Source organism: Sturnira hondurensis, unplaced genomic scaffold, assembly GCF_014824575.4.
Source record: "Sturnira hondurensis isolate 20B ecotype Veracruz unplaced genomic scaffold, ASM1482457v3 Scaffold0010128, whole genome shotgun sequence".
Classification (NCBI taxonomy): Eukaryota; Metazoa; Chordata; class Mammalia; order Chiroptera; family Phyllostomidae; genus Sturnira; species Sturnira hondurensis.
The window spans coordinates 17,190,762-17,215,689 of NW_028082759.1; the positions used below are offsets into that span (position 1 = coordinate 17,190,762).

General features: G+C 48.3%; 1 protein-coding gene across 1 annotated transcript in view; it reads left to right on the top strand.

Moving 5' to 3' along the window:
- Nucleotides 1-24,928, top strand: part of TBC1D9 (TBC1 domain family member 9) — a 74,409-nt gene that overhangs the window by 19,550 nt on the left and 29,931 nt on the right. The window contains exons 2-5 of the mRNA XM_037058481.1: nucleotides 10,031-10,141; nucleotides 21,621-21,739; nucleotides 23,634-23,862; nucleotides 24,291-24,552. Of these exons, the coding sequence (XP_036914376.1) occupies nucleotides 10,031-10,141; nucleotides 21,621-21,739; nucleotides 23,634-23,862; nucleotides 24,291-24,552 (721 nt within the window). The remainder of the gene's footprint in view (nucleotides 1-10,030; nucleotides 10,142-21,620; nucleotides 21,740-23,633; nucleotides 23,863-24,290; nucleotides 24,553-24,928) is intronic.

A 24,928-nucleotide genomic window follows, 5' to 3' on the forward strand; every position in this document is an offset into this window, starting at 1 on the left:
GAAGCTGTCCAAGACTGGGAAATAATGTTGTGAATCTGTTAGCTTGAGGCTGGGCCTGTTGGTGGTGCCTGTCCTATTGAACCCTTCACGGAAGGCCATAATGATGCATCTGTGTTCTGTGGACGTCCTTTTCACTTAGGCCAGCCACGCGGGGGCTTGAGAAGAGAAGCTGAGCGTGTGCCGCCTATGTAGGGTAATTACTAGGAATTATCAGGGTTTGTAATTCAAGATGCCATAATCACTCAGACACAGTAAGGTCTTTCTGATTGGAAAGGGCTCTAATGAGCAGGTAGTATGATTTCCATCCTACGAAGTAATTTGATAGTCCAAGAGAAAATGAAAAACTCACCCCCTTCCAAAGGAGGTTGAAAGAAATCAAGAAGAGGGCGGAAAGGAGGTGGGGGAAAGAGAGGGAATGAGAGATTCTGAGAGAGACCCCTAAAGAGTAATTAACCATAATTCACGGAGCAGGGCGGGGAGTCGCAGGCAGAATCCAAGGTTCTGAGAAGGAAAGGGGGTGGGGAGGGGTGGCACACCCAGGGCCGGATGCAAGTGGGGAGACACATTTCAGACAAAGGGTGCTGAGAGTCTTTCCAAAGTAAAATGTGAATAAATAGCCGCGTGGGGCAGAAAATAACGGTTTAATTGTTTTAATAATAGTTGAAGAATGAAAGGTTCAGAATGGTATCATTTTTAAAAATCGTCAGAACCATAGTGTCCTCTCTCATATGTGATTTCCCAGGCTAGTGACTCTCCACTCAACCACGGGTTTAAGATCAAGAGAACATAGTCACAGTCAGACACCAGCTGTGTGGGAAGTCACTACGCAAATGTTTGCTGGAGGGATGGATGCGTGAATGCGTGAGTGATGAATGATCTGCTTGGGGCATATGCAGACCTCTGACCTAAGTTCGGGCTGAGTGAAGATATTCGTGGCCTTGGCTGTGTTGGATAGTGACTTAATCTTGGCAAACAGTCTTTCATCTAACACTGAGACACTCCCCTGCAGTACAAGCAGGCGGAAGTGTACAACCTAAAGCTTCTTGCTCTGAAATTAAACATTAAAAAAAAAATACTAGATGCCTTGCATGGCAAGACACTCCACAGTTTATGTAGCAGTTCCATACCTAGGATGTCGTCTGGGAAACCGGCAGAGAAGATAAATCGTCCCTCTGTGACGTGAACTTTTGGCTCGGAGGCTAAGTGACTTGCCTGAAGTCACACGGCTCCCAAGGGGGGGAGGCGGGAACTTGAACCCACCACTTGGCCCTGTCATGTTAGAAACATTCCTCTTTCCATCAAGGAACTGGACCAGTGTAACCACCTAAATGTTAAAGATTCGTTTTTCTGGGGGTTTCCCTGATGATCTTTTTGGAAATAATTTGAAATGTACATGTTGGTAATTCCCGAGCGATTGGGCTTGCTAATTGTGAAAGTATGTGGTTGTTGTGGTTTATCCATTGGGCTCTCTGGGAAGGACAGGGGCCCGAGGCACCAGGCATAGATTATACGGGGTGGCCCTGTCCCACTTGTCCTCAAGGTCCATTCAGGGGAATGAGAAATAAGGATCAGAAGCCCTAAAACTTTTACAAAGAGGGGGTTTTGCTGTTCTAAGGAAAATTTTTTGAGAACTAGCACAAAGGGGAGCAGAGAACAGGCAAATGTCACCCATTCCCTCCTGACGTACATATCTATATTTTTATTGGAAAAGAAAAAGCCCTGGCTGGTGTGGCTCAGGGGATTAAGTGCCAGCCTGCTAACCGAAGGGCCACTGGTTCAATTCCCAGTCAGGGCACGTGCCTGGGTTGTGGGTCAGGTCCCCAAGTAGGGAGAGTGCGAGAGGCAACCACGCATTAATGTTTCTCTACCTCTCTTTCTCCCTCCCTTCCCCTCTCTAAAAATAAAAATAAAATAAAATCTTCCAAAAAAAACCATTAATTTTTTTCTTTGCCCTTTTGTAACTGGAAAATCAAAAGCAAACAAACAAATATTTCGGCTTTTCCTCGCCTCCCCTTCCCCAACCTTAACATAGATCACAGGAAGGATGGTGGGGGCCACTGTCTGTGTTTTCCGGGTTCAAAGAGCAGATGCTGTTGGGGGCGGGGCTGAGCAAGGTCTGAGGGACAGAGCGAAACTCTGATGTTTGTTCTTGGGACTGTTGGCTGAGCAACACTGGCATGCAAGGAATTCTCGAGTGTGATTGTCTTTTTTAAAAGGTTTAAAGTACGACGTAATCTTACTTTTTGTTGCATCATTGTGTTTTGTTACATTCAAAGAGAGGAACCAAAATGTGAGGATCTTTTTAGAGCCCCCACCCCTGAGTTTAAATGAGATGGCATGTTGTAGTGTGTGTATGTGTGCCTATTATTTTCCTCAGAGATGAAGGAGCTAGACACAGAAGATGTAACTCAAGGCACAAGAAATATAACAAGTCCTTCATTATTTCTGTGTCTCCCATTTGTTAATAAATAATAATATAAAAGTAATCCACCACATATTTCCTCTTGGCTCATCAGTCTCTAACTTTAGGCCTACAAGTGGTTGCTGCTGGCAGACTGTGGGGTGTCTCACTGCTCTCTGTCTGTGGTGCCCGACATTGTCTCAGGGTGTCTGGCCTTGGGCCCTTCCCGCACAACCCTGGAAGAAGGAGAGTTGTCTTGGGCCACACGTTAAATCCATAAACAAAGTAAGTTTTTGATCTTGTGGTGGGCCACATTCATCACCATCCTGGGCCACATGTGGCCCATGGGCCGCAGGTTGGACACCCCTGGCAACATGAAAAAAGAACGGTTTTTTGGAAATGACTAGCCCCTGCCCCAGGATACTGCTTTTGTTATCACCAGTGATCCCTTTTCCCATCCGTCATTGGTATTTTTTTTTTCCAGAATACTTCACAAGCTATTTCTAGGCCATCCCTAACCATTTTTTAGGAAATCTCGATTAGATCTAATGTGTTACACAGGGGACTCGTCTGTGTTTGCAGAGTGTTTAGCTATATGGAGAAACAGTTAATGTTTCTCAGTCTGTGTAAATAATAGACAACTGACAAAACGAGGGCCTTGCCCGCCGCTGTGCACCTGCCGTTGTGGTCGAACCGTCTTTGCCTTCTGGTTTGGCGTCCTCCTCTTATTGGTGCAGGACTCCTCAGTGCTGCCAGGTCCCCCCAGCCCAGTTTTCCCTTTGAGGACTGGACCTGGACCTCAGGTGAAGGCTGCTCTCCCCTCATCTGCTGGAGGCTGAAATGTCTCTGGGAAACATACCATCGTTTCATCCAGTGACTTAGGGCTAAGCTAGGACTGTGATTCTTCTGAAGGGGGATGCGGGGGGAGTTTCACGCTCCCCAAGTGGTGTAAGGTCAGGCAAGACTCCAGTAATGCAGCCGGGCTGCTGCTGAATCTCTCCCTTGTAAATAGTGTGATTGTCTTAATTACAGTTCTCCAGCCGCTATTTATATCTGTGCTGGAATATTTGGATGCAAGGCTGGAAAGTGTATCATTAAGCGGTTGTTAATGCCTGGCTGCTTCGTTATATAATACTCGTCTCCCTGTCCTGCAAAAAGGGGTGTTTACTCAGAGCCCCTCTTAAATGGGGCCAAAGGGGTTAGTTAGGATGTTAACGGGGAGCTTCTCTTTGGAAGGAACAGAGACTCGAGGACCTGGTTTTGTGGCTAAGATCTGTGGGAACTGGAACTGGGTCTGGGAAGCTGACAGGGAGCAAGGCAGCCCAGGGAGGTGGCTCCTGCCGACCCTGCGGTCGCTCGTCAGCCCTGCACATTTCTGCCCCTTTCTGTGCTCACCACGGGCTCTACTAACCTGTGGTGTTATCCGAAATGAGGTATCAGCTTCACAGTAAGCACAGGAACCATCCGTTTACTCCGTGGTGTGATCTGTCCCTCAGTAGAGAAAGCGCAAAGTAGAAGGCTGAATGTCCATTTGAGAAATTTTTGAAAACACAGGAGAACACAGAAGAAAATAAAATGAACGTTTCGGATTTTGGGATATGCCAAAAACCATTAAGGATACACAAAATATGTTAATTTGTATAGTCTTTAAAATAATGCATATATTATAAATTTTAATATAGCTACATTATACTGATATTTTGGCAGATTGTGATCATGCAGAACTAAAGGTCTAGTTTTGTGCCTTTTGCCACATCATTAAGTAATCATTTGAGGACGTGATTGTAAATGTCTACGTATCATTATAGAGATGTACTATAATTCACTTAGACATTCTAGGCCGTTTCCTAAATGTAATTCACGGCTGTTTCTATCTGATAATATTATTTCATTGTGGAGAAGGTTCTATGAATTTGAAGGCAGAAAGAGGACTTCCCCAGCTGTGGGCAGTGCGTGGTTCCTGCAAATGCTGCCTGACGGAGGGGGTCTCAGCACGTCCAGGTTTATCTCTGGGGAAGGTGGCGGGCTTCACTGCCCCCACCAGTGCCGCAAGGGCTCCTCCACCTGCGCCATCCAGGCTGACCTTGGCCAGCCCTGAGCTGTCGGTGTCTGGTTTTCAGACCTGCATGTGGAGACAAGATCAGAATCATACACCTTCCTGGAACTTAAATGGCAGCCCGTGGTAAATGTAACAAAAATGTTTCTACCTTCCTCTTCCCCGGGGGCAGGGGGTGGGGCGGGGGTTGTTTGAGGAATTGGATCACACAGGTACCCGGAGCTTTTTTGAATAAATTCAGTCCAGCATCCTCATTGGTCTGTTTCAGAGCAGACCTGAATTCCTGACAAAGGTCTGAAAACAACAGCTTGTCTGTGGGGATGACGTCACCGCAGCACTGCTGGGGTCAAGGTCGGCCTGCTGGGTATGTGGCCGGTCCTGTTGCACAGGGGCCTGTGCTTTCTGGAAAGGCCCCAGACGTAGTGGAGTGTTCTGTGGCTGTCTTGAAATTCTTAAGAGCTTTTGCACAGGACGACCTGCATTTTCCTGTTGTACAGAGTCTTGCAAATTATGTAGCTGGCCCTAACTGGGGTGCAAGGTAGAAAGAAAATACCTCAGTGATTCTTCCTCAGACACTGGCCCAGAGAGAAACGTCAATTTCAGCTGCCCTCCCCCTTTGCAGGAGGAGCTGTGTGTGACTTTAAGGGCCTGGCCCTTGGGGCAACGGGAGCAACTCCCGGACTGAACTGTCCTGGACTGGCTGTAGGGAGCCTGGGAGGTCTGAGTGCACTGATCGGCTGCCTGACAAAAGCTCAGCAGACAGAATGTTCTTCAGATTTCAGTCTTCTGTTTGCTGAGCAGCAAACCCCGCCTGTGCTTATCCTTTGGATGGAAAATAGAAAGGAACGTCACGGCTTCTTCTCTCCTTTCTGGCTCCAACTGTCTGAGTCTTAGAGAAGAACCGTGAACGCCAGAGACCCCATGCACAGAAACCAGTTTGCAATGCCGAGGAAGGGCAAGTGTCTCGGCTGGTGGGCTCCACCTGGAATGGTGGAGGAGCTGCTTTTACAGGAACGTGGTAGAGGGTCGGAGGGCGTGCTCCCTGGCTGCTCTGCACTGAAGGGAGAGCCCCGCTGTTGGGACTGGTCTCTGCCTTGTGGCTCGTATTACCCATACTGCAGAAGGACTGAGAGAAACACCATGCCCACAGCCCCAGTCCCAGCCACCTCTCCCGACAGACCTCCTGTGCCCACACCTCCTCACGCAGGGCACAGCCACCACCCGTGCCCTCTCCGGCATGCCGTGGCACCGTGGGTGGCCTGCAGTAGCCCACGTGTGCCTTCACTTTGTTCGTGGTGGCACTACAACTCAGTGCATTTACAGGGACAGAGCTGGTCCTCACCTGACAACCCCAACACTGCCCTCACGGCCGCACCCACGCGACAGCTTCCCTAACCTCCCACCTGGTCCTCCAGCCAGCATGGTGTGCAAACTGGTGCTCCCCAAACCATGTATTGGATGAATGGATTTAAATTGGTTAATTAAATCTGCCGGTTGTCTTGTTTTGTTTTGTTTTTTGACAATTGCAGATCACTATATTGTGTCTAAAAGTGAAATAGAAAGACTTAGGTTTTCCCTACATATCTCTGCCTTTGATCCAACTTACTATCAACCTCAGTATTATTCATTTAGAAAATGATAAATGACTTCTGAAACTAGGAAAGTTGGTTTCCCACAGTGCAAAGTTCCACATGTAAGTTTGGTCTGAATTACCTCCGAGTCTCTGAGGTGGGGTTTTCCAACCTTCTTCTCATGTCTTGGTCTCCATTCATTGTAAGATTCTTACACAATTTTAATATTTAAGGCCAGTTTGCTAGAACTTATTGTAATGTGTTAGGGACTGTGGTGGGAAGATGAATAAGCTGTGTCTGCCCTCAAGGAGCTCATAGACTGGTGGAGGGAAGCGATGTGATAGTTTACGTGTGTGTGTGTGTGTGTGTGTGTGTGTGTGTAAAGTGCAAAGTGGCAGACAGATCACAGAGAGGGAGCAGTTAATTGACAGGTGATTGGAAGATGGAATGTTGAGAGGATGGGGAGGATGGGAAGAATGTTGGAATTAAGTAGAACAAATACATTAGGTGACCTTAACCTTGACATTGAGGGGCATAGACATTTGCCAGAAGGAGAGAAAAGAAAGTACATTTCCAATCAAGTACAACAGCAAAGACAATAACTCACAGAACAGGAAATCGGAATGGCCTGTAGACAAGAAACAGATACTCAAACTCATGAATAATTAGAGAAATGCAAATTTAAACTACAAGTAGATAGCATTTCTCACCCTGGAGACTGGCAAAAATTTTAAAAAATGATACTACTAAGTGCTGGAGACACGGAGAAACAGATTCTCGCTTGCCTGGTGAGAATGTAAATTGCCACAATCACTTTGGAGAGCAGCTTTGTAGTATCCAATACAGTTTAAAAATGTACTTAGGCTGTGGCCCACTCATTCTATTCTAAAGAAAGGTGCGCACTTGCTTAAGGGCCAGAGTTATAAAGGAAATGATTGGAGATAAACCCAAATGTCCTCTCTTGGAAAAACAGATAAGTAACAGTTTATTTGTACTGTGAAATATTACACCACCTTTAAAATGAATAAATCAGCTTGGGTAAATTTTGCACACTGTTAACCGGGTGAGAAAAATAGGTTGCAGAACAGAATCTACTCTTTATCATTAATGTAAGTTTTAAAATATACATGAGTGTTAAATCTACATTCATATACATATGCTGAGTCAGGAAAAAGATAAGGGCCTGGATGGGAAGAATACAAAACAACTTGAGGATGGGGGATGGAGAGAGGGAGTTAGGGTTGAGGATGAGGGGACAGGGCGGGAGGGGAGGGGCGGGGGGGCTGTAAGGCTCACTGTTAAAGTTTGAGGAGGGGGTCCATGTGTTTTGTAATTTCCAGTACTTTCCTGCAGTTTTGCTTATTTCATTCAACAGTAATGCATGGCATGTAACCGAGCTGTCTCGGAGTAGGCACTGTTACTGTTTCCATGTCAGAATCTGGGCCAAGGCCAAGCGCACTTCCTGGACTACCCTGGCTTTGTCTCTGTCCATTGGGCCTCATCTCCCACTGGCTGCAAGGCTGAGGGAACAGAGGGAGGTCAAGAGATCTTCAGGATTCTGTCCACTCCAGCCTGAATTATTCCAAGATCATCAGTAGATGGGTTTGTCTTTGTCCTGGGCATGCGCCGATGTGTCCAACTCTCTCCTGACATGCTCCCCCTCCCCCACGGTGCTGCCCAGGAGGGGACACATGACTCCATATGCGTCACATGCTCTGTAGAGCCCCCAGCCAGGTGGGGAGTCACGCTGTACGAATCTTGCAGAGCGTTCTCTGAATCGTGTTGAAAACAGCACATTTATGTTGCAAGATGTCCCAAACTAATGTAATAGGTAGCTGCAGAGAAGAGTGCTTTGGAAGGCCGTAATTTGATTTAGTTATCTCCGGCAATCAAAGATTGTTTAACACCCAAAATAGCTGATTAGAACAGCTGCTAAAGCAACACTGTGTGTGGGAATGATGCAAGATTCGGTATTTGGACAGCCATTTCAGACGTATGAGTAATAAGACTTCTAAGAAAATCCCCATGGCTGCCTCTTTTTGTAGTCTCTCAGCCAGATTCCCCCTCTTCTGGTGTTCTGTTTGCAGAGGGCGTAGGAGGGGCACCTTCTTCTTCCCGAAGTTTTGACTTCTTGCATTCGTAAAGGTTGGGCAGCACAGCGCTAAAGAATTATTTAGGTTTTCAAAAAATACCGAACTTCTACAAATGGGTAGTTACAGAATAGTCCTGGGGATGTAAAGGGTGGCATAGAGAATCTAGTCAATAATATTGTAATAGCTACGTATGGTGCCAGGTGGGTTCTAGCCAGCTGGGCTCCGAACTCATTGTGCTCTGGAGCAAAGTTCAGGGCTCGGGAGTAAGTGTGCGACCAGCCCATTCTGAGTCTCCGCCCTCCCGTCAGTCTCAGTGTGGCTCCTTCTTTATATCTTTGCCTGTAGGGCTCCTGTTCGGCTCCATCTCAGGCGGTTCTCAAGGATGGCTGTTCTGTAGTTCAGCTGTGGTTGTGGGAGGAGGCGAGTGCGGTGCTTGCCCACGCCGCCATGTCAGCTGGAAACCCGGGAAGGTGGACTTTAACTGGGGACATTTGTGGTGATCAAGATATGTGGGCCGACAGGACCTCTTCACAGGTCTTATTGGTGTTAAAGAGTACAGAAGCCTAGAGACACTGAGGAGAGAGAAACTGAGGCCCGGGGAGGGGGCCTTGAAAGGTGGGCAGTGGCAGAAGCGAGACTGGAGAGTTCTGCCACCAGGTTGGCCTCTGTCAGTTGCTGTGCCCAGAGGCCACATTTGCCCTTGGACAATCTGTAGCTCCCAGGACGCTGTCCAAGGCTCGTCAAATCATGTAAACTAATCCTTGGCCGCACCTCCCTGATCCCAGACTGACGTTTATGCATTTTAGAACCAACCATGGGACGCTTCCGGTAGGGGGGGCATGTTTTTTCCCCTTGTGATTGAAGAAGGGGGAAGGGTTACAAACACTCGGTTATCGTGGGCGATGCGTGTGTATTTCTAGTTGATGTAAGAGGGAGTCCAGTTTAGCTGGCGCTCTCCTGCTTTTCCCGGGACATACTTTCCCACCTGTAGGTAATCGAAGAGTTATCAGAGGTCTTTGCATAGAATTTGAGTCACAGAAAAGAAAACAGAAGTGCTCACACGGGTGGCTTTGTGTGGAAATCTGTCTCTTGGAAACCTCTGCAGGCTTTTAAGGATTTTATGTTCAGTGTGCTTCGTACAGTCCAGAGCAAACCAACAACTTCAATTCCACTTCAGCCACAACTTGTTTTTCTGGTGGCCTAGGTCAGTTCACGGTCACTGTGGTTGGCAGTAAACCTAAATGGGTTCCTGTCCCTGGACAAAGACCAAGGACAGCTGTAGGATGTCCCCCTGTTAACCCCGCCTTCGGGGGTCTTGATTAACAACCCTGGTTCCGGAAGGCAGGCACCCTTACAGTCTTGTCACAACTGAGGCAGTGAAAGCAGCGAGAAGTTAAATGGCCTGTGCACACCACAGAGTGGGTTGTCACAGAGTCCCAGCCGGATCTGAGCTTTTCTGGACTCTAGTGGACGAATCCATAGCTCTGTCCATGACCACAGACTGCCAGCCAGAAGGAGGTGAATTGCAATGGCATGGTGTGTATCAAGGCATCATTCAGTGTGGTCAGAACCAGCCCTCAAGGGGACACATTGAGAGATATTGGTGGTGACAGCTTCAGAAAAATGTCTGGTTCAGATTCAGCAGAACTTCGAGAAAAGCCCAGTAGGGGGTAGGCGCTGAGCTTGGTGCTCTGGGCTGCGCTGTTTATTTTCCACAGTGGCCAAGCAAGGGAGGCTGGGGGCCTTCAGTGCCTCCCTGCCCCACCTCAAGCACCACCAGTGCCATCCCCAGGGGACCCTTAGTGAATATGCTCTGTAACTGAAAGTCAGAGGGAAGTGCCCACCCTGCCCCTGGAATGGGAAGGCTCTGAGGACACCCTTACCCATCTCTCCCTCCCTCCTTCCCTAGGCCTCCTGGTGGGTACCCTCGATGTCGTGTTGGACTCCAGCGCCCGCGTCGCTCCCTTCCGAATCCTGTACCAGACTCCAGACTCTTTGGTCTACTGGACCATCGCCTGTGGTAAGTAGCAGTATTTGGAAATACAGAGACACGTTGCCATTAACGATGTTCCGTCAGCAGGAAAGGAACTTTTATTAGTGGAATGCAGTCACCTGGTATTTTAGGGCAGGTGACCATCGCCATTTCAACAGATGCACCCCCAAATCTCAATGGCTTAACACCAGAAAGGGGGTATCTTTCTCGCTCTGGTGAGTCGTGTTTGGATCCTGTGGCTTCCACTCTCAGTAGTGACACCTTCTGGGACACAAAGTCTCCAAGTTCAGCTTACAAGGGACAAGTGGGAGGAGAGGTGCACCTGTGTTCCACTCCCTTGGCCCAGAGGTGTCACTGCTTTGTCACTCTCATGGCTAGAACTAGTCACGTGGCCCCAACATAACTTCAGAGGAAGCTGGGGAGTGAGGAGGAACACAGGGTATGTGGGCGGGACGGAGTGAGCCTTATATTCCTAGCGCGGGACTTCCCACTGAGCAGGGACTGTTGATTTCTCCTGATGATAATCTGTAATAATGTGCTGTGCTTGAAATGGTGGTGAACGATTAGGCTGCCTTTGGATCTCTTCCCAAGGACGGCTAATCCAAAGTGGCCAAGACTGTTTTAGTTATATGTTTGCGTGTGGCTTTTGAAGGAACCATAGGAAAAGCACTGGCATGGAACGCTTTTTCCTTCTTTTTTCTTTCCCCACTTCACTTTTTATTATTACTAGTTTTTATTCTTTTTAGAATACTTCTGGATTTACAGAAAAGTTGAACAGATAGGTTGAAGAACTCCCAAGCACCTTCCACATACTTGGCTTCCTGTATTATTAACACCTGAGTGTGGAGCATTTGTTCCAATGAATGAACTGATACCGATACACTGTTAACTAAGTCCATAGTTTATTTAGATCTCCTTCGTTTTTACCTGAAGTCTTTTTTCTGTTCCAGGGGCTCATCGGGCATGCTGTTGTGTATTTAGTTGTCGTATCTTTTTAGGCTCCTCTGGGCTGTGGAAGTCTTTCGGATTTTCCTCGTTTCTGACGGTCCTGCCCAGGATGCTGGTCAGGTGTAGTGTCAAATGTGGTTTTATTGGAATTCGATGTTTATTGCAGGATCAGGCTGGGGGTGGGTTCTCGTGAGGACGATCACAGGCTCCATACTATCGACTTGATTTATGACTGATCATGTCCTCCATTGCCGGGCTGACATCGTGTTATTTTAAGTTTCTTTCCCGTCAACTTATTTTTTCTTCTCTGTCCATATTGTCCTGTTTGGGAGGAAGTCGCTGTGCACAGCCCACACTTAAAGAGTGAGGAGTTTTGATTTATTCAGTTATTTTTATCACTATGGAATCAAGAACATTTATTCTGTACTTGAGCGGGGGATCCTAGTACTATTTTATGTGTTTTGTTGCGCAAATCATTCCAGGTTTGCCCATTGGGAGCTCTTTTAGTTGACTTCATTCCGTTTTTAGATTGATCTCTGCTTGATAGGAAACACTATGCTAGGATCTAAAGATGTGAAGATAATTAGATCCAGTCTCGGCTCTTGAGAACAAGAGTAAGTACTCAGCTGTGGTCCGGTGGGGGCAAGTTCTGTATAGTGCCATTTGATTGTGGGGCCCCTGGCTAGACCCCAGAACCTTGGTCGGCCTTCTACATAGGTAGGGGGCCTTATCTGGCTATGATTTCAGGCTGCCAGAGGGTGTGAGTGTCCTAGTAGCCCTCCCTCGAGGATTCTGCAGCCCCCGAAATTGCAGTTGTATCCCTCATTTAAAGCTGTTCTGGCTGAGACGCAAAGAGCCCCGTGAGAAACAAAGAGGTATATCGGTCATTGTGCATCCTGGGGAATGGAGGGATGACGTCAGGGATCAGGGCAGGGAGGAAAACGCCCAGGAGGGAAGGGTGGTGGGGATTGGAGCGAGAGGGAGGGAGAAAGGCAGAGAGAAACTGGGACCCCGAATAAGACAGCCTTGGCTGTGTGCCAGCCCTCTGCACGGTTCATTCAGTACAACGTGAAACACCTGGTTGCTACTGTGCAGGGGGAAGCACCCTGTGCTGGTCGGTCGGGACAGTGTCACATTTAGTTGGCAAACTATCTAGGATAGTGTTGGAGTAGACATTGTGGCCAGCAAGTGAAGACATGAAAAGAAAGGACATTAGAAATCAGAGCCATTAAATCACTCAGCTCAATGAGGGTGTGGAAGGGACATTGATACATTGTCACTCACCACCTACCACTTGTGCCCAGAAGCTTTAGGTCCTCCGGAGGCTGGAGCTGCCTGATCTCCCCCAGCTCCTCTCAGCTCCTGGCCACCCCTGGCGAGTGCGCGTGGATGGGGATGTCACAGCTGGTTTCTGCCCCTGGGACTCCTGTTCTTCTAGCCCCTTGGCCCTAACAACCTTCCTTTCCCCCTGCTGCCCAATATGACTACGCCTCCATCTACTTCTGGGACTTTGCCATTCTCCAGAGCCGACCCTATCCATGCTCCCTTGCGAAAGAGCCCAGAACTCCAAAGCTGAATTACTCCTCAGTGGTTTGCTGAGCCAAGGCTCAGGAGCACCAGGCAATAAATGCGGATGGCATAATTTATGCCACCAAGAGATATACTTTGTTTTTCACATTAAGTACTACCTGTCATAACTGCATGACCTCATTATAGTAAACCCAGAACCGGTTCAGCTTCTGCATCTATTGATTGCCCATACACATAGCTCCAGAATTTCCTGTGGAAGACTCCACGGAAGTGACAACCATTGCGAAAGTGTCATTCACCCATTAGTTGTTCTTATCGATTTCTGTTTCAGCCCAAATTGCTGGCTCCCCTTCCTGAGAAGGTTTTAAGAGCGGAAGCTGTTACCTTAAAGATTTCTTTGACATGCTGACCTTTCAGCTTGTCTTTTTCATGTTGTTTTTCTCATCAACCACACAGTTAGCATTTGGTGGGACGCTCTACTGGGAGCTTGAAGTATTTTCTCAAATTGCACGACTCATTATAGGAGAGCCCAGTACTCTGGGCTTCTGAGGTACAGAGTGGTGGGTCTCGCCCGCTGCCCTGTGGAACACAGAGGGTTCCCCGGCCTCGTTCTGTGCAGCGTCTTCTGAACCCTCCACACGCCGGAACTGAGTTAAAGGGAGCGCCTGGAAGTCTTCACCGAGACCACTTTCTGGAGAAGAACTTAGTGGTCTTGATGGTGAGTCCTAGGCATTCGGTTGGCCTTAGACCTGAGCCTCGGGGAGCCGAGGAGGTGGAGTCCTTTGGACCTGGACTCCAGGTCTGGACTCTGGACTCTGACCCTGGACCCTGGACTCTGCCTCATTGCTCATGGAATCATTATTCCAGTCCTCATGCCCTGACCCTGGGCAATGTGGACCACACAGAAAAGGAGCGGGGAGAGCAAGTTATTCGGTGAAACAGTCTTTTCCTGTGCTTCTTTGTATTATCTTCTAACTGTCTGTACCCAGATTAGTTTGAAGAAGTTGATTTTTTGTATTTTCTCCACACGGAGACCTAACCTGGGAAGAGGAGCCCAACCTTCCTGTGTAGTCATGACTCTTCTCACCACTGCCCCAAAGGAAGCCACTGTGCTATCCGTGTCAGCCTCCTGAGTTGTACTTTGCTCAGCATTTGTGTAGCAAATGATACTTTTCACCATAGAGAACATGGAGGAAGCTGTACTGCAGGACTCTGTCCAGCCCGCTCTGTTGAGCCGGTCCTGCGCTGACCGTTCTGCCCCTCCCCTGAGACTCAGGGGACTGACAGCTTTGCACCTGGGGCTCGAGCTTCACCAGAGAACCAGACAGCTGAGGGTCTTCCCCCAGCAGCCGGCGTTTTGGACTTAATGCCCCAGAGGCAGGAGAGAGCCTGTCCTTGGCCCGCCTTGGCCCTCCTTGGCCTTTAGTAGACTTAAGTGAGGCTGTCCCATGGGGCTGTCCCCATGAGAAGAACTAGAGGTTCTAACAGTGAGCGGAGTGAGAAGGGTTACCCAGCCTCAGTGAACACGTGCATACACGCCATTGTCTCAAGAGGTGCCCGGGGTTGGCAGGGGGGAGGGAGGTGCAAACAGACGGACAGAGGAGCTGTTGACAGTTCCCTCTGAGGACATCTGGCCTTCTGACGGGCCTGGTCAGGAAATGGCATCATGGGGGTGCGCTTGATGGACACCTCACTGACAACACAGCGGGGGCTTGGTCAGCGGCCCTTTGATTTGGTTCCCCTCCTCTTTATGTCAGAGTCTCCTCTGGGCCTGGGTGGTTGTTCATCTGGGAACTGTGAGTCCTCAGCCTCCACCCTGCTCGTCGCCCTCAGCTGAGTGGGGTGCAGAGTCAGCCTGAGCTGCCCGGGTTCTCGTGGGCCGTCACAGGCAGGGCGGTCATGGGCAGGGCGTGGGGCAGGCTGAGACCACACTCCTGGGCTCCCCCGCTCCAGCCAGTGCGTTTTGAGCAGCGCGAAGCTGGTGTTCAGGATCAAACATCCTTTCAGCCACTGGTCAGGCCCAGAACTTAAGTAAAGGCCGCTCATTGGTTTCTCTTCCACTGTCCTCTACAGCGGGGCTGTTGGACTCATCTTCACGGGGGCCCCCTCAGCCTCGAGGTTGCCTTCAAAGGGCCAAATGGAATTTCAACTCCTCCACAGTTAGGGAGCAGTTACATTTATAACAGTCGTAAAATTATTTCTGCCCTTTGAAGGCAACTGCGAGGCTGACGTGGCCCCCGGTGAACATGAGTTTGACACCCCTGATCTACTGTAGCTGGAGACTGGACAGTTCGGTCGTCTCCCACCTGAGATGCGCAAGTGTGAAACTAGGTCGGTATTTGGTCATCTTTTCTTGGTCTGTGGGCCTCAGGCACAAGTCTTGGATCCTGTAAAGAGCAGCTTTAAAAAAAAAAAAGAACTTGCTTTTCTCTTTAAGGAATACATGTTCTATGCGGAAAGTTAGAAAATATGGATTCACAAAAAGAAAAAATTAAGAGATAATAATACCGCATCACAAACCACATTCTGGACTTTGTATTATATAAAGCGTATCTATATAAACAGGTTTGGGCAAAAGTAGGTTTACAGTTATGAGTACATGAAACAGAGTTTGTTCGTGTAGCATTGCTTATTAATTATTACATCATTTTCACACAAACAACCGTAAACCTACTTTTACCCCATCCTGTATGCATTGATACATTTTATCTTTCCATGTTGGTAACATATACTTCTATAATGTCAACATTAATAGGCAGGTAATATTTTAGTGTGTATATAATGTAATTTAACTAAATAATACACCACTGTCGGAAATCCAGGGGTTCCCCCCTATGGTAACTGCATCTTGAACGACGTTAGTGAATATCCTCTTAACCCAGTCTTTCCCGGTCCCTCGGTTGTCCCCTTGGGACGCACATCCAGAGGCAGGGCCGCTGAGTCACCGCGCATGCGCCCGTGGGAGGCGTGGAGCGTTTCCGGCGGGATTGCACCCGCAGAAGGGGGGGGTTTGCATTCTGCCCTTCAGGGTTGGGGGGGGGGGGGCTTGGCACTTAAGTGCAATAAGGAGAACAAACACAGCACCCCCTGACTCTTGCCGCCAAGGCTGGATGAGCTACCCAGGCCTCTCTTTTCTCCAAGTCCCTCTAAAGCTGTCAGCGGGTCGTGGTGACCCGTGAGAGATTACAAGCAGAGTTACGTAAGAAGCTGGTAATGATAGTCGCACAAGGAGTTGTTCTAGGCCTGCCTTCCTCAGTCACGGGCATGCCTGCAGTCCGCACACGGTGGTGCCTGGCGCTGGGTGGGGGGGGGGGGGTGTGTGTTAAACAGCTGACTTCTGAGTGTGCTGCCCTCAGAAGTAGATACTTTCTGCATGACATTTGAAGATAAGAGCTTTGTGTTCTGTTGTTTGCAATGATGTAATAACAAAAGTATCTGTTTACTTAGTGCTTTATACACCCTAGACCTGGGCCAAGCACTTTACCTGTGTTATTTTCCTTTAATCCCCAGCACAAACCAGCGTGGTAGGTGTTGTTACCTCTGGTTTATGGGTGAGGAATCACAAGCCCAGAGAGGTTGAATAACTTAGCCCCAGTCACAAAGCTAGTATGGGGCATGGTGGGGACTTGAAACCGGCTGTACGTTTTTGACGAAGTCTGTGGTCTGAGCCATTGTGGAATACCGTTTTCCTGACAACCAGGCCCCTCCTCAGTAATGCGTATGAAGTGAAAGCATGATGCCTGGTCTTGATGAGTGCACATAAGTGAGAGCGTTACCATGGTCATTATCTTGAACCTGCTTGTAATTATAGCTTTAATTAAATTTAAATGTCATTTAAATATTTAAAACACTTCTCCCTTTTGTTTCTAAAAATGTTTCAAATCACCACATCGTTTTTGGGTTTTATCTCTTGCCCTCTCCAAGCACAAGTCTGTCATTTTTCTGGGTGTAGAGAGTGCCTGGTGGCTTTATGGCGACTGTGGGATAGTAGCTGTTACACTAGTGTGTGAGGTATTACTCTTGCCTTCATTTGGTATTCCATTTAAAAATTATCATTCTTGTGGGTAAAGTCATTTTGGGGTAGGGCCATAAAATAGATGATTTGGTTCCCTTTATTTAAGTAGCTTTGAGTACTGTTCTTTTGAGAAGTGGATTGAAAGAGCTCTGGGGTCCCAGCAGCCTGTCCTGATGCTGGGAAACACCAGGTTGCTGGCTTTTTCACCCCTGGCAGGTTTAGTGGGTTTTAGTTGGTTTTGCTCTGTTTTGTTTCCTGCTGTGTCGCGAGGGGTTTTTCGTTTTGCAGGTACACACAAATACCTCCCTACATGTGGGCACACACACATTCTTACCCAATGAGAATTTGCCGTCTAAGTGATCCTGGAATTCGGGTTTGTAAGTCAGCGCTGCAGTCGTGGAACCAGAACATGGTTAATCGTGCATCAGAAAGAACTTAACCCACTGACTGTCCATCGGTGGGGCCTTAAGCTTTCAATCTTCGTCCTTAGAGGCCCCATTGATAGAACCAGGTCATGGGTCCCTCTCAGTGCTTCTTCCTTTTTATTTCTGGTAGAGTTTATGTGATTTAAGATTCATTCCAAACTAGTTGACAAATAAGACTTAGGGTGATTTAGTACTTTCATTATCATTGAAAATGTTGAAATTTTGCCCAGATACATGCTCGAGGACTATTACTGGTGTTTTTAAAAAAGAAGGAGGAGGAGGAAGAGGTGGAAGAAAAGAGAGGGGAGGGAGGGGAGAAAAGGAAAAGGGAAAAAAACTGCACTCCTAATGGTACTTGGATTCTCATTTTTCCCAAACTGATTTCTGAACAACCTCAAGCCCATCCCGGGTTGGTCCAGCTGCGGCCGCAGCAGGCGGTTCACCACGGACTTCCTGAAGGGGTCCCGTGCCCCATGCCAGCTCGCCTTGCTGTTCCGGCTGATGGCGCAGTCGGGCCACCTGTTTTTCCCGCTGCATCTCCCTGTAAACGAGCCCTTTCCAGAAAGGCTACAGCCAAGCCCTTCGTTCTCTTCTGAGCGTCCAACACATTTTGCTCAAACTTCAAGTTAAACAAACCTGTCCCTTTTCAGAGTCAGGGCGAAAGAGCTTCCTGTTATCTCGCTTGAAGCAATAACAAAATAAGAGTTCCAGGGCCTGAAACACTGCAGCACGTGGCTTATTTTCTGGAGAAATGAAAGGGCCATTTCCAATCCAAGGATCACTTAGGATTCCAGCATGTCTCCTTTAAAGCCTTGCTGGTTTCTAGGGAGAGGTCTGGAGAAAGTGATTGCTAGCCCCAGACTGTCACCAGGACCTTCGCTCTGTGGCTCACAGGTAATGTGGACCCTTTGTTCTGGGATGAGAAATGGACAGAAACGGACTTGCTTTCAGAAATAGCTTCTACCCGGTTGAAGTCTTCAGAACTTGGCTCGTCTGCACGGGGAGGGGGGCCAGCTCTGCCTCCCACGTATCCTCAGACTTTAGACGCCAGGACCCGGCGCCGTGAATACCTGTCCCCCTTTACCCTTTGTACACTTTGGGGAGTGTTCAGAAAATGTGGTGCCTTCGCACAGTAAATATCTGTAAAAGGCACGTTCCCGTGACTCTCCCTGGAGCTATCTCCTGGGTATAGATCGGAATCCATAGTTAATTCCTGAAACTACCATTGGCTGATGACATTTCAGTCATTTTCTTTCCTCAAATACTATATGGGGACAATGGTATTCTACAATGGTGCACAAATTGCTTCCTTATCTGGAAACCAGTCTTCTGGGCCGTTGGGGTCTTAGGGCTGGATGTAGCCAGGCTCTTCGGTAGCCCAGCAACAGGCCCAGAGTCTGAGGAGGTGATGAGAGTTGCAGACTGGGAGATGCTGGGACTTGCATCCCCAGTCCGTGCCCTCCATCTGGGAGCAGTGAGCGGCCAGTGATAGCTCCGAAAGGCCAGCCTTTTCATGCGACACTGGGGGTGGGGTGGGGGGTGGGAGAAGCAACAGGAGTCGGAGGACAGAGGAGAACCAGCACAGCAGCAGTGGGGATCGAAGGCAGAAACATGGGGGTTCATGTCTCAGGCAGTGAGAAGTAGACCAAGGAGTTAGTGGTGCATGTGGCGTTGAGTAGCAGAAGGTGGAGGTTGTGGAGATGAAGGCCCCGGGGGCAGGGGCAGGATGTCCTGGGCACAGGGAAGGCGATAGGTGGGGAACCAGTGTGGACAGTAAAATTGGATTTCATTACAAGATCAGCCATGTCAACCTTACGATGCCATAAAAGATGAGAGATACGGGCAGTGTTTGTTGGATGAGCACATACATGTATATACTGTTTCTATGAGGGGGGGTGTGCGTGTGGGGGCATGTACTTTTATGAATGTGTGCATAAGGAAAACTGAAGGCAGCGTGTACAGAGCTGAAGGCACAGCTGTTCTGCCCTAGAACTTACAGCTGATGTGCTTGTCCATCCAGGACAACTGAGGAATAGTGAGGTTGAACTGTGTGTGGTTGGATTCCGCAACCCATGGAACAAGGACTTTGAAGTCAAGTTCCCGGTGTGACTGCCTGGCAACGGGCAGAGCGCGGTGAGATACCAGTAACAGCCCAACTGCCCGGCTGGGCCAGGGCAGCTGTGAAAACCAGCTCCCGAAGGCGCATCTGGGAGCTGTGCCCTGCAGGTCTGCAGAAGTGCAGCTGTCCCGTGAGCCCCCAGGAGGGCCCCTGTCCTCAGCTACACACATCTGACAGTGCCACCAAGTGTGGTTGGGGCAGCGGGGCCTTGCCCTGGGCAGGATTCTACCTGTCAATCACAGCCATTCACAGCTGGTGACGGCAGTGAGTTTACAGACAAGGAAGGGTGCTCTCTGTTTTAAAATTTTTTAAATAATCATCACAAACGTTTAAAAGCATACTGCACCCTTCCTTGTCCATAAACAAAGTTTTCCCCATGGCTATTTAAAATGTTAAAGCCAGCCCTGGCTGGTGTAGCTCAGTGGATTGAGTGCGGGCCTGCGAACCAGAGGATCCCAGGTCGATTCCAGGTCAGGGCACATGCCTGGGTTGCGGGCCAGTTCCCAGCAGGAGATGAAGTTCCTGGCAGGGGGCACACGAGAGGCAACCATACATTGATATTTCTCTCCCTCTCCCCTTCCCCTCTAAAAATAAATAAATAAAATATTTTTAAAAAATGTTAAAGCCTAAAAGGTTCAAAGCTTTCTGGCAAATTCCAAAATGACTCACTCCCTAAACATTCCAGATGAGCATTGTTCTTTGCATCTGAAAAGCATTTTCCACTTTCCGAAATCTATCTGCAGACACAATTCCTTGCAATTTTACCACATTGTTCTGAACGTATGGGCTCCTTTGTTTGTTTCTCATTTATTTCGAGTTTGCATGTCAAGAATTTGAGATGGAGGGAGCTTTAAGCAAAATATTTAAAGTCACCCAGCTGGGTGGTATGCAGAAGGGGAGGGGGGCCAGGTATACTGATCTCTAGCTCTTGTCTGGATACAGAGTCACTGAGTGCTTTTTTGTGTGGTTGACTGTTGCCCGGAGGAGTGGAAAATGCGCAGGGAGAGCTACAAATAGTCTCTTCTTCAGTGCCTTCACAGGACCGCCTCTCCACTCAGAAATACACTTTTCCTCCTCTCCACGAGCCTGCCACGCAGGCACTTTGGTGTTTGGACTTAAAGAAAAAGATAACGAACGTGGGTTCTGTTTGGTTTGGGGTCTCCTCGTACAGTGGGTCTGCAACCCCCGTTCTCTGAGAGATTTCAGTTCTCTCCCACAGCTCGGAGCGTTGCTGTAGACCCAGCTGTGTCTCCCACCACCTGTCTCTGTCAGGCATCAGTGGCATTCTGAGATATACTGAGTTACTGGTAACAAAAAACCAACAGAAGCCATTTAGAAGAATCGATAAAAAGATAACTTGGAAATCTAAGGAGCCGCCTGAAGGGCGAATCGGTGGCATCACAAAATCATTCTTTAATTCTGCATGCAATGAACGGTACATGCAATTTCCCTCTATGGTACAATGACTATGCTATCTATACAATTTATATTTGTGATAGATGACTTCCTTTAAGACACTCTTTTTGCAAGATCATTAATAATCCCAGAAAAAGGAAGGCAGTTCACCCCAGGGTCCTGGGGCCTCATCCAAGAGCCCCCTCCTCATGCGCAGCAGTGGCTGGTAGGGAGGCACACCAGTGACCAGCGTGGTGTGGCCAGGGGGGTCTCAATTCGGAGGTGGCCCAGCAAGTTGACTTGGGCTTCTTATTACTGGCCCTAGTGCAAGTGACTTGGTGGGCAGCTGTGAGGATGACCTCATCCCATTACATTTCAAGGCAACCGTGCTTGTGAGAACCGGGTTGCTATTCCCCAGCGATCGTCCATCTTCACATCTCATTCATAATTGAAAGGGAGTGAGGATCATTTTTGCCCATTGTGGGAGGTTACGGCAGAGCCCCGGCAGCATACCAAAGCCCTCCCATGCCGAGGCAGCTTAAGTCCTGTAACCTAGTATCCTGACAGGGTCTGCGTTGCCTTGTCAGGTGCAGGTTGTAGGAAGGAGAGCAGAGACAGGAAGCACTGAACTCTCAGTCCAGGAAAGGGCCTGGGGGGAATGTTGCTGCCTTCTGGTCTGAAAGTGTCCCAAACGCTTCTGCACTCACCTTGGACTTGACCAAAACACAATACACAGCAGGACCTTGGGTAGCATCGTAACAACCCTGATCAGATGCTGTAGGATCTTTCGTTTACCTCAATTAGCCTGTGAGAAAGCTGGTTTCACTATACACTGTTTCACTTGGAGTCTCAGAACCCACTGAGGACGTGAAGTGAAGACTTCCCGTCCTTCCTCTTGGGTTTCCACCTCCTTAAGTGTCCTGGTGTCTCTCTGGAGGAGAGAAAGGATTTACAGACAGAGCTGTTGGAACGATATTCTCCGTCGGTTGCATTGAATATTGATGACATGTGCCTGGCTTTTTAGGAATCTTTTAAATTCTGGCATGTATTATTATCGTTTTTACATTCGTACAGGTGGTTTCAGAAAAGAAATCACGGAACACTGGGAATGGTTGGAGCAGAACCTGCTGCAGACCCTGTCCGTCTTTGAGAACGAGAATGATATCACCACGTTTGTGAGAGGGAAAATACAGGTAGGGCGTGCTTCGCTTTGTTGTTAAGCTTTTCCACTGGAAATCACACAAAGCTTATGGAAAAGCTGTACGAACACCCAGGTGTGTGTACTTTTCTTATTTCCTCAATTCCTGCACATGAGGCTACATGGATATGCTCCTTTGCATTTGCTTTTCTCACTGAATTACTCCTGGAGAACACTCCATAGAGAAAGGCCATGTAGTTGTTGGTAACTTTAATAGTTCTATTTTTCAGTCTGAAATTATTTTTGGATTTGCAGAAGAACAGCTGAGATAGAGCAGAGAATTCCCATAGGCCCTGCGCTCAGCCTCCCCGAATGCTAACCTCACACATAACCACGGCAAAATACTGACACAGCAACAGCAGCGTGACATTGTTAACCAGTCTACAGATTTTACTTGGGATTTTTTACTAGTTTTTCCACTTCGTGGCCTTTTATTTTTTATTTTTAATTCCGTGGTCCAATGCAGGGTCCTAGGTTGCCTTTAGTTCTTTATTTTTTGAAGCTGCCTGTTATGTGTGCATGCACCACAGTTAATTCAGCCAGTCTCCTGTGCTTGGGCATTTAAACGTCTCCTGGCTTTTGGGATTGGAGCTTTGTGGGGACAGTCGTGCTCACTAGGCAAAAGTAGTTGGCAAGACCTGGTCCATTTGTGTGAGTGATTAGGCTCCAGAATATTTCAGAGTGCTGTTTCTCGGTCCTCTGTTCTGTTAAATCTTCTCCTGTTTAAAAACATTCCTTTTAAAATTTAAATGATCATCCTTGAACGTGCTATTTACTAGATCTTTGGATAGCAGAGTCTGAACTTAATGTTTTCCACTCAAAACTTACGGTGTCATTTGTTTGTGATGCATCGCTCCCCTCTTTAGTCTCCTTATTCTCCTTATTCTGCCTTTAGGTAGGAGCCTGACAGTGGATCCCAGATGGGGGTGGTGTAGATTTTTGGAGTTTAGACTGGTGCCAGTAGGGAACCACTCTGGATTTTCACCATAAGAATTTTGTAGTCAAAAAAAGCGTTAGGAAGATAAATTTGGAAGAGTCGTCTCGGATGGACTGGAAGCAGGAGAGCCCGGAGGCAGGGGTTCCAAGGACAAGGCAGTCGCAGTTTTCTGTTCGTGGCGTTTCTGTTCTCACGTCAGGGAGAGCCCAAGCGGTCCCCCAGCTTCTGTGCTTGAAAGGCTGTGCTCTTCCCTGCTGTCCTGAGATCAGAGCGAGCAAAGGTGAGCTGAGAGGGGTCCAGTGACCTCGAAGTCAGAGGGGCGAGTCCAGGGAGCACTTTCATCCAGAGACCCGTGCGGGAGCCAGTTCACTGGGGAGTGCGGAGGAAGTGGGTGACGGTGAAGTGGCTTCTCGCGCTCCTGACAGGATCGAACAGTAGCTTGTTCCCTTCCCCCTGGGTTCCCTGGCATCGGGCACGGCCCTGAGACGGCGAGGTTTGGGCCAAGTGTCAGTCAGTAACATGCCTTCTGTCTGTCTGTCCTTCCTTGTCCATTCATGATAAATGTTTGTTGATTTTTTTTGAGAAAGGCAGACATTGACTTTCAGATGACTGTCGTGATAAGCTGGGAAAATCAATAGAACTAGCAAAATCTTTACATTTCCTCATTTGTAAAATAAATGTATGGGCTCCATCCTACGTGAACTTAATAAAATAACAGGCACCAATGAACAGATAATAAAATCTATATTGTTATTTTGAAAATCTCATTATACCCAAATGCTCCTTGTTAATTGGCTTAGAATTGAGGGATCGCCTTTGAAAATAATCCTTCCATTTTTTTAAACAAATTTCTAGCCCGAGAAACTGTTCCTTTCCTTTGGACAGCACACAGGACAAAGCAGCTGTCGTCCTAGTAACCCCAGGTGTGTGCTTCGTGTCTTCCCCCTACCAGGGCATCATTGCCGAGTATAACAAAATCAATGACGTCAAGGAAGACGATGACACAGAAAAGTTTAAGGAGGCCATCGTGAAGTTCCACCGGCTGTTTGGGATGCCCGAGGAGGAGAAACTCGTCAACTATTACTCTTGCAGCTACTGGAAGGGGAAGGTCCCCCGTCAGGGCTGGATGTACCTCAGCATTAACCACCTTTGCTTCTATTCTTTTCTCATGGGCAGGGAAGGTGAGTTGTCTCAAGTTCCAGAGGGCAGCTTTGGAAAGTCTCCTAAGGTTTGCCCTGAATGCATAAACCACATCAAACACAGCAGAAATAAATCTATAATTATGGCTGGGTCAGCTTTTGTCTTTTAACTATTTAACAAGTGACTTATTTTCAGTTCAATATTTGTAAAAAATGTGGTCATTGAGTAATAAAGATTCACCGAAGGTATAATTAATTCTGTAGACGTGGACTTAAATTGATGATAATGATGAACTCAGGATTTACGTGGTCTGAATTTGTCCCATCACGGACAAACAAAACAATGACAGATATGGGCACCGGGACGCGAAGTTGTTCAGCGCAGCTGGGAGTTGGGGGTGTGAGGTCACAGTGTCGCGGAGGGGTCTTCGGGAGCCAGGGGTTGACCAAGCCTTGTTCCCTGCACGCAGCCAAGCTGGTCATCCGGTGGGTGGACATCACTCAGCTGGAGAAGAACGCCACGCTGCTCCTGCCCGACGTGATCAAAGTGAGCACGCGGTCCAGCGAACATTTCTTCTCCGTCTTTCTCAACATCAACGAGACCTTCAAGTTAATGGAGCAGCTCGCCAACATAGCCATGAGGCAGCTCTTAGACAACGAGGGATTCGAGCAGGACCGGTCCCTGCCCAAACTGAAGAAGAAATCTCCCAAAAAAGTGTCCGCTCTGAAACGGTAGGTGACAGAGGCTGAGTCTTTCAGCCTTTAGAAAAAGGAACCCATCCATGCGTTGATGAAACTTGGTGTTTTCTGAACACCTCAAGGGTTCCGAACGCTTTCCTGGGTATAGATAGAAAATCGGAAAAGGCGCCCTGTGGCCCTCACAGCGCAGTAAGCGGGACAGACGTGGACGGCTCTTCTGGCCCCGTGCACAGCATGCCATGGGGACACCTCAGGAAGATGGGGCAGAGGGTGGGCACAGCCTCTCAGGGGAGACTGCTGGGAGCTGGTGTCTCGGGGGCAGTAGACACTGCCTTCAGGTTCAGCGGATGGCTGTTGGCAGCAGAAGGAAGGACGTGATGGGGAAGCTCAGAGCAAGGAAAGCCCGGAG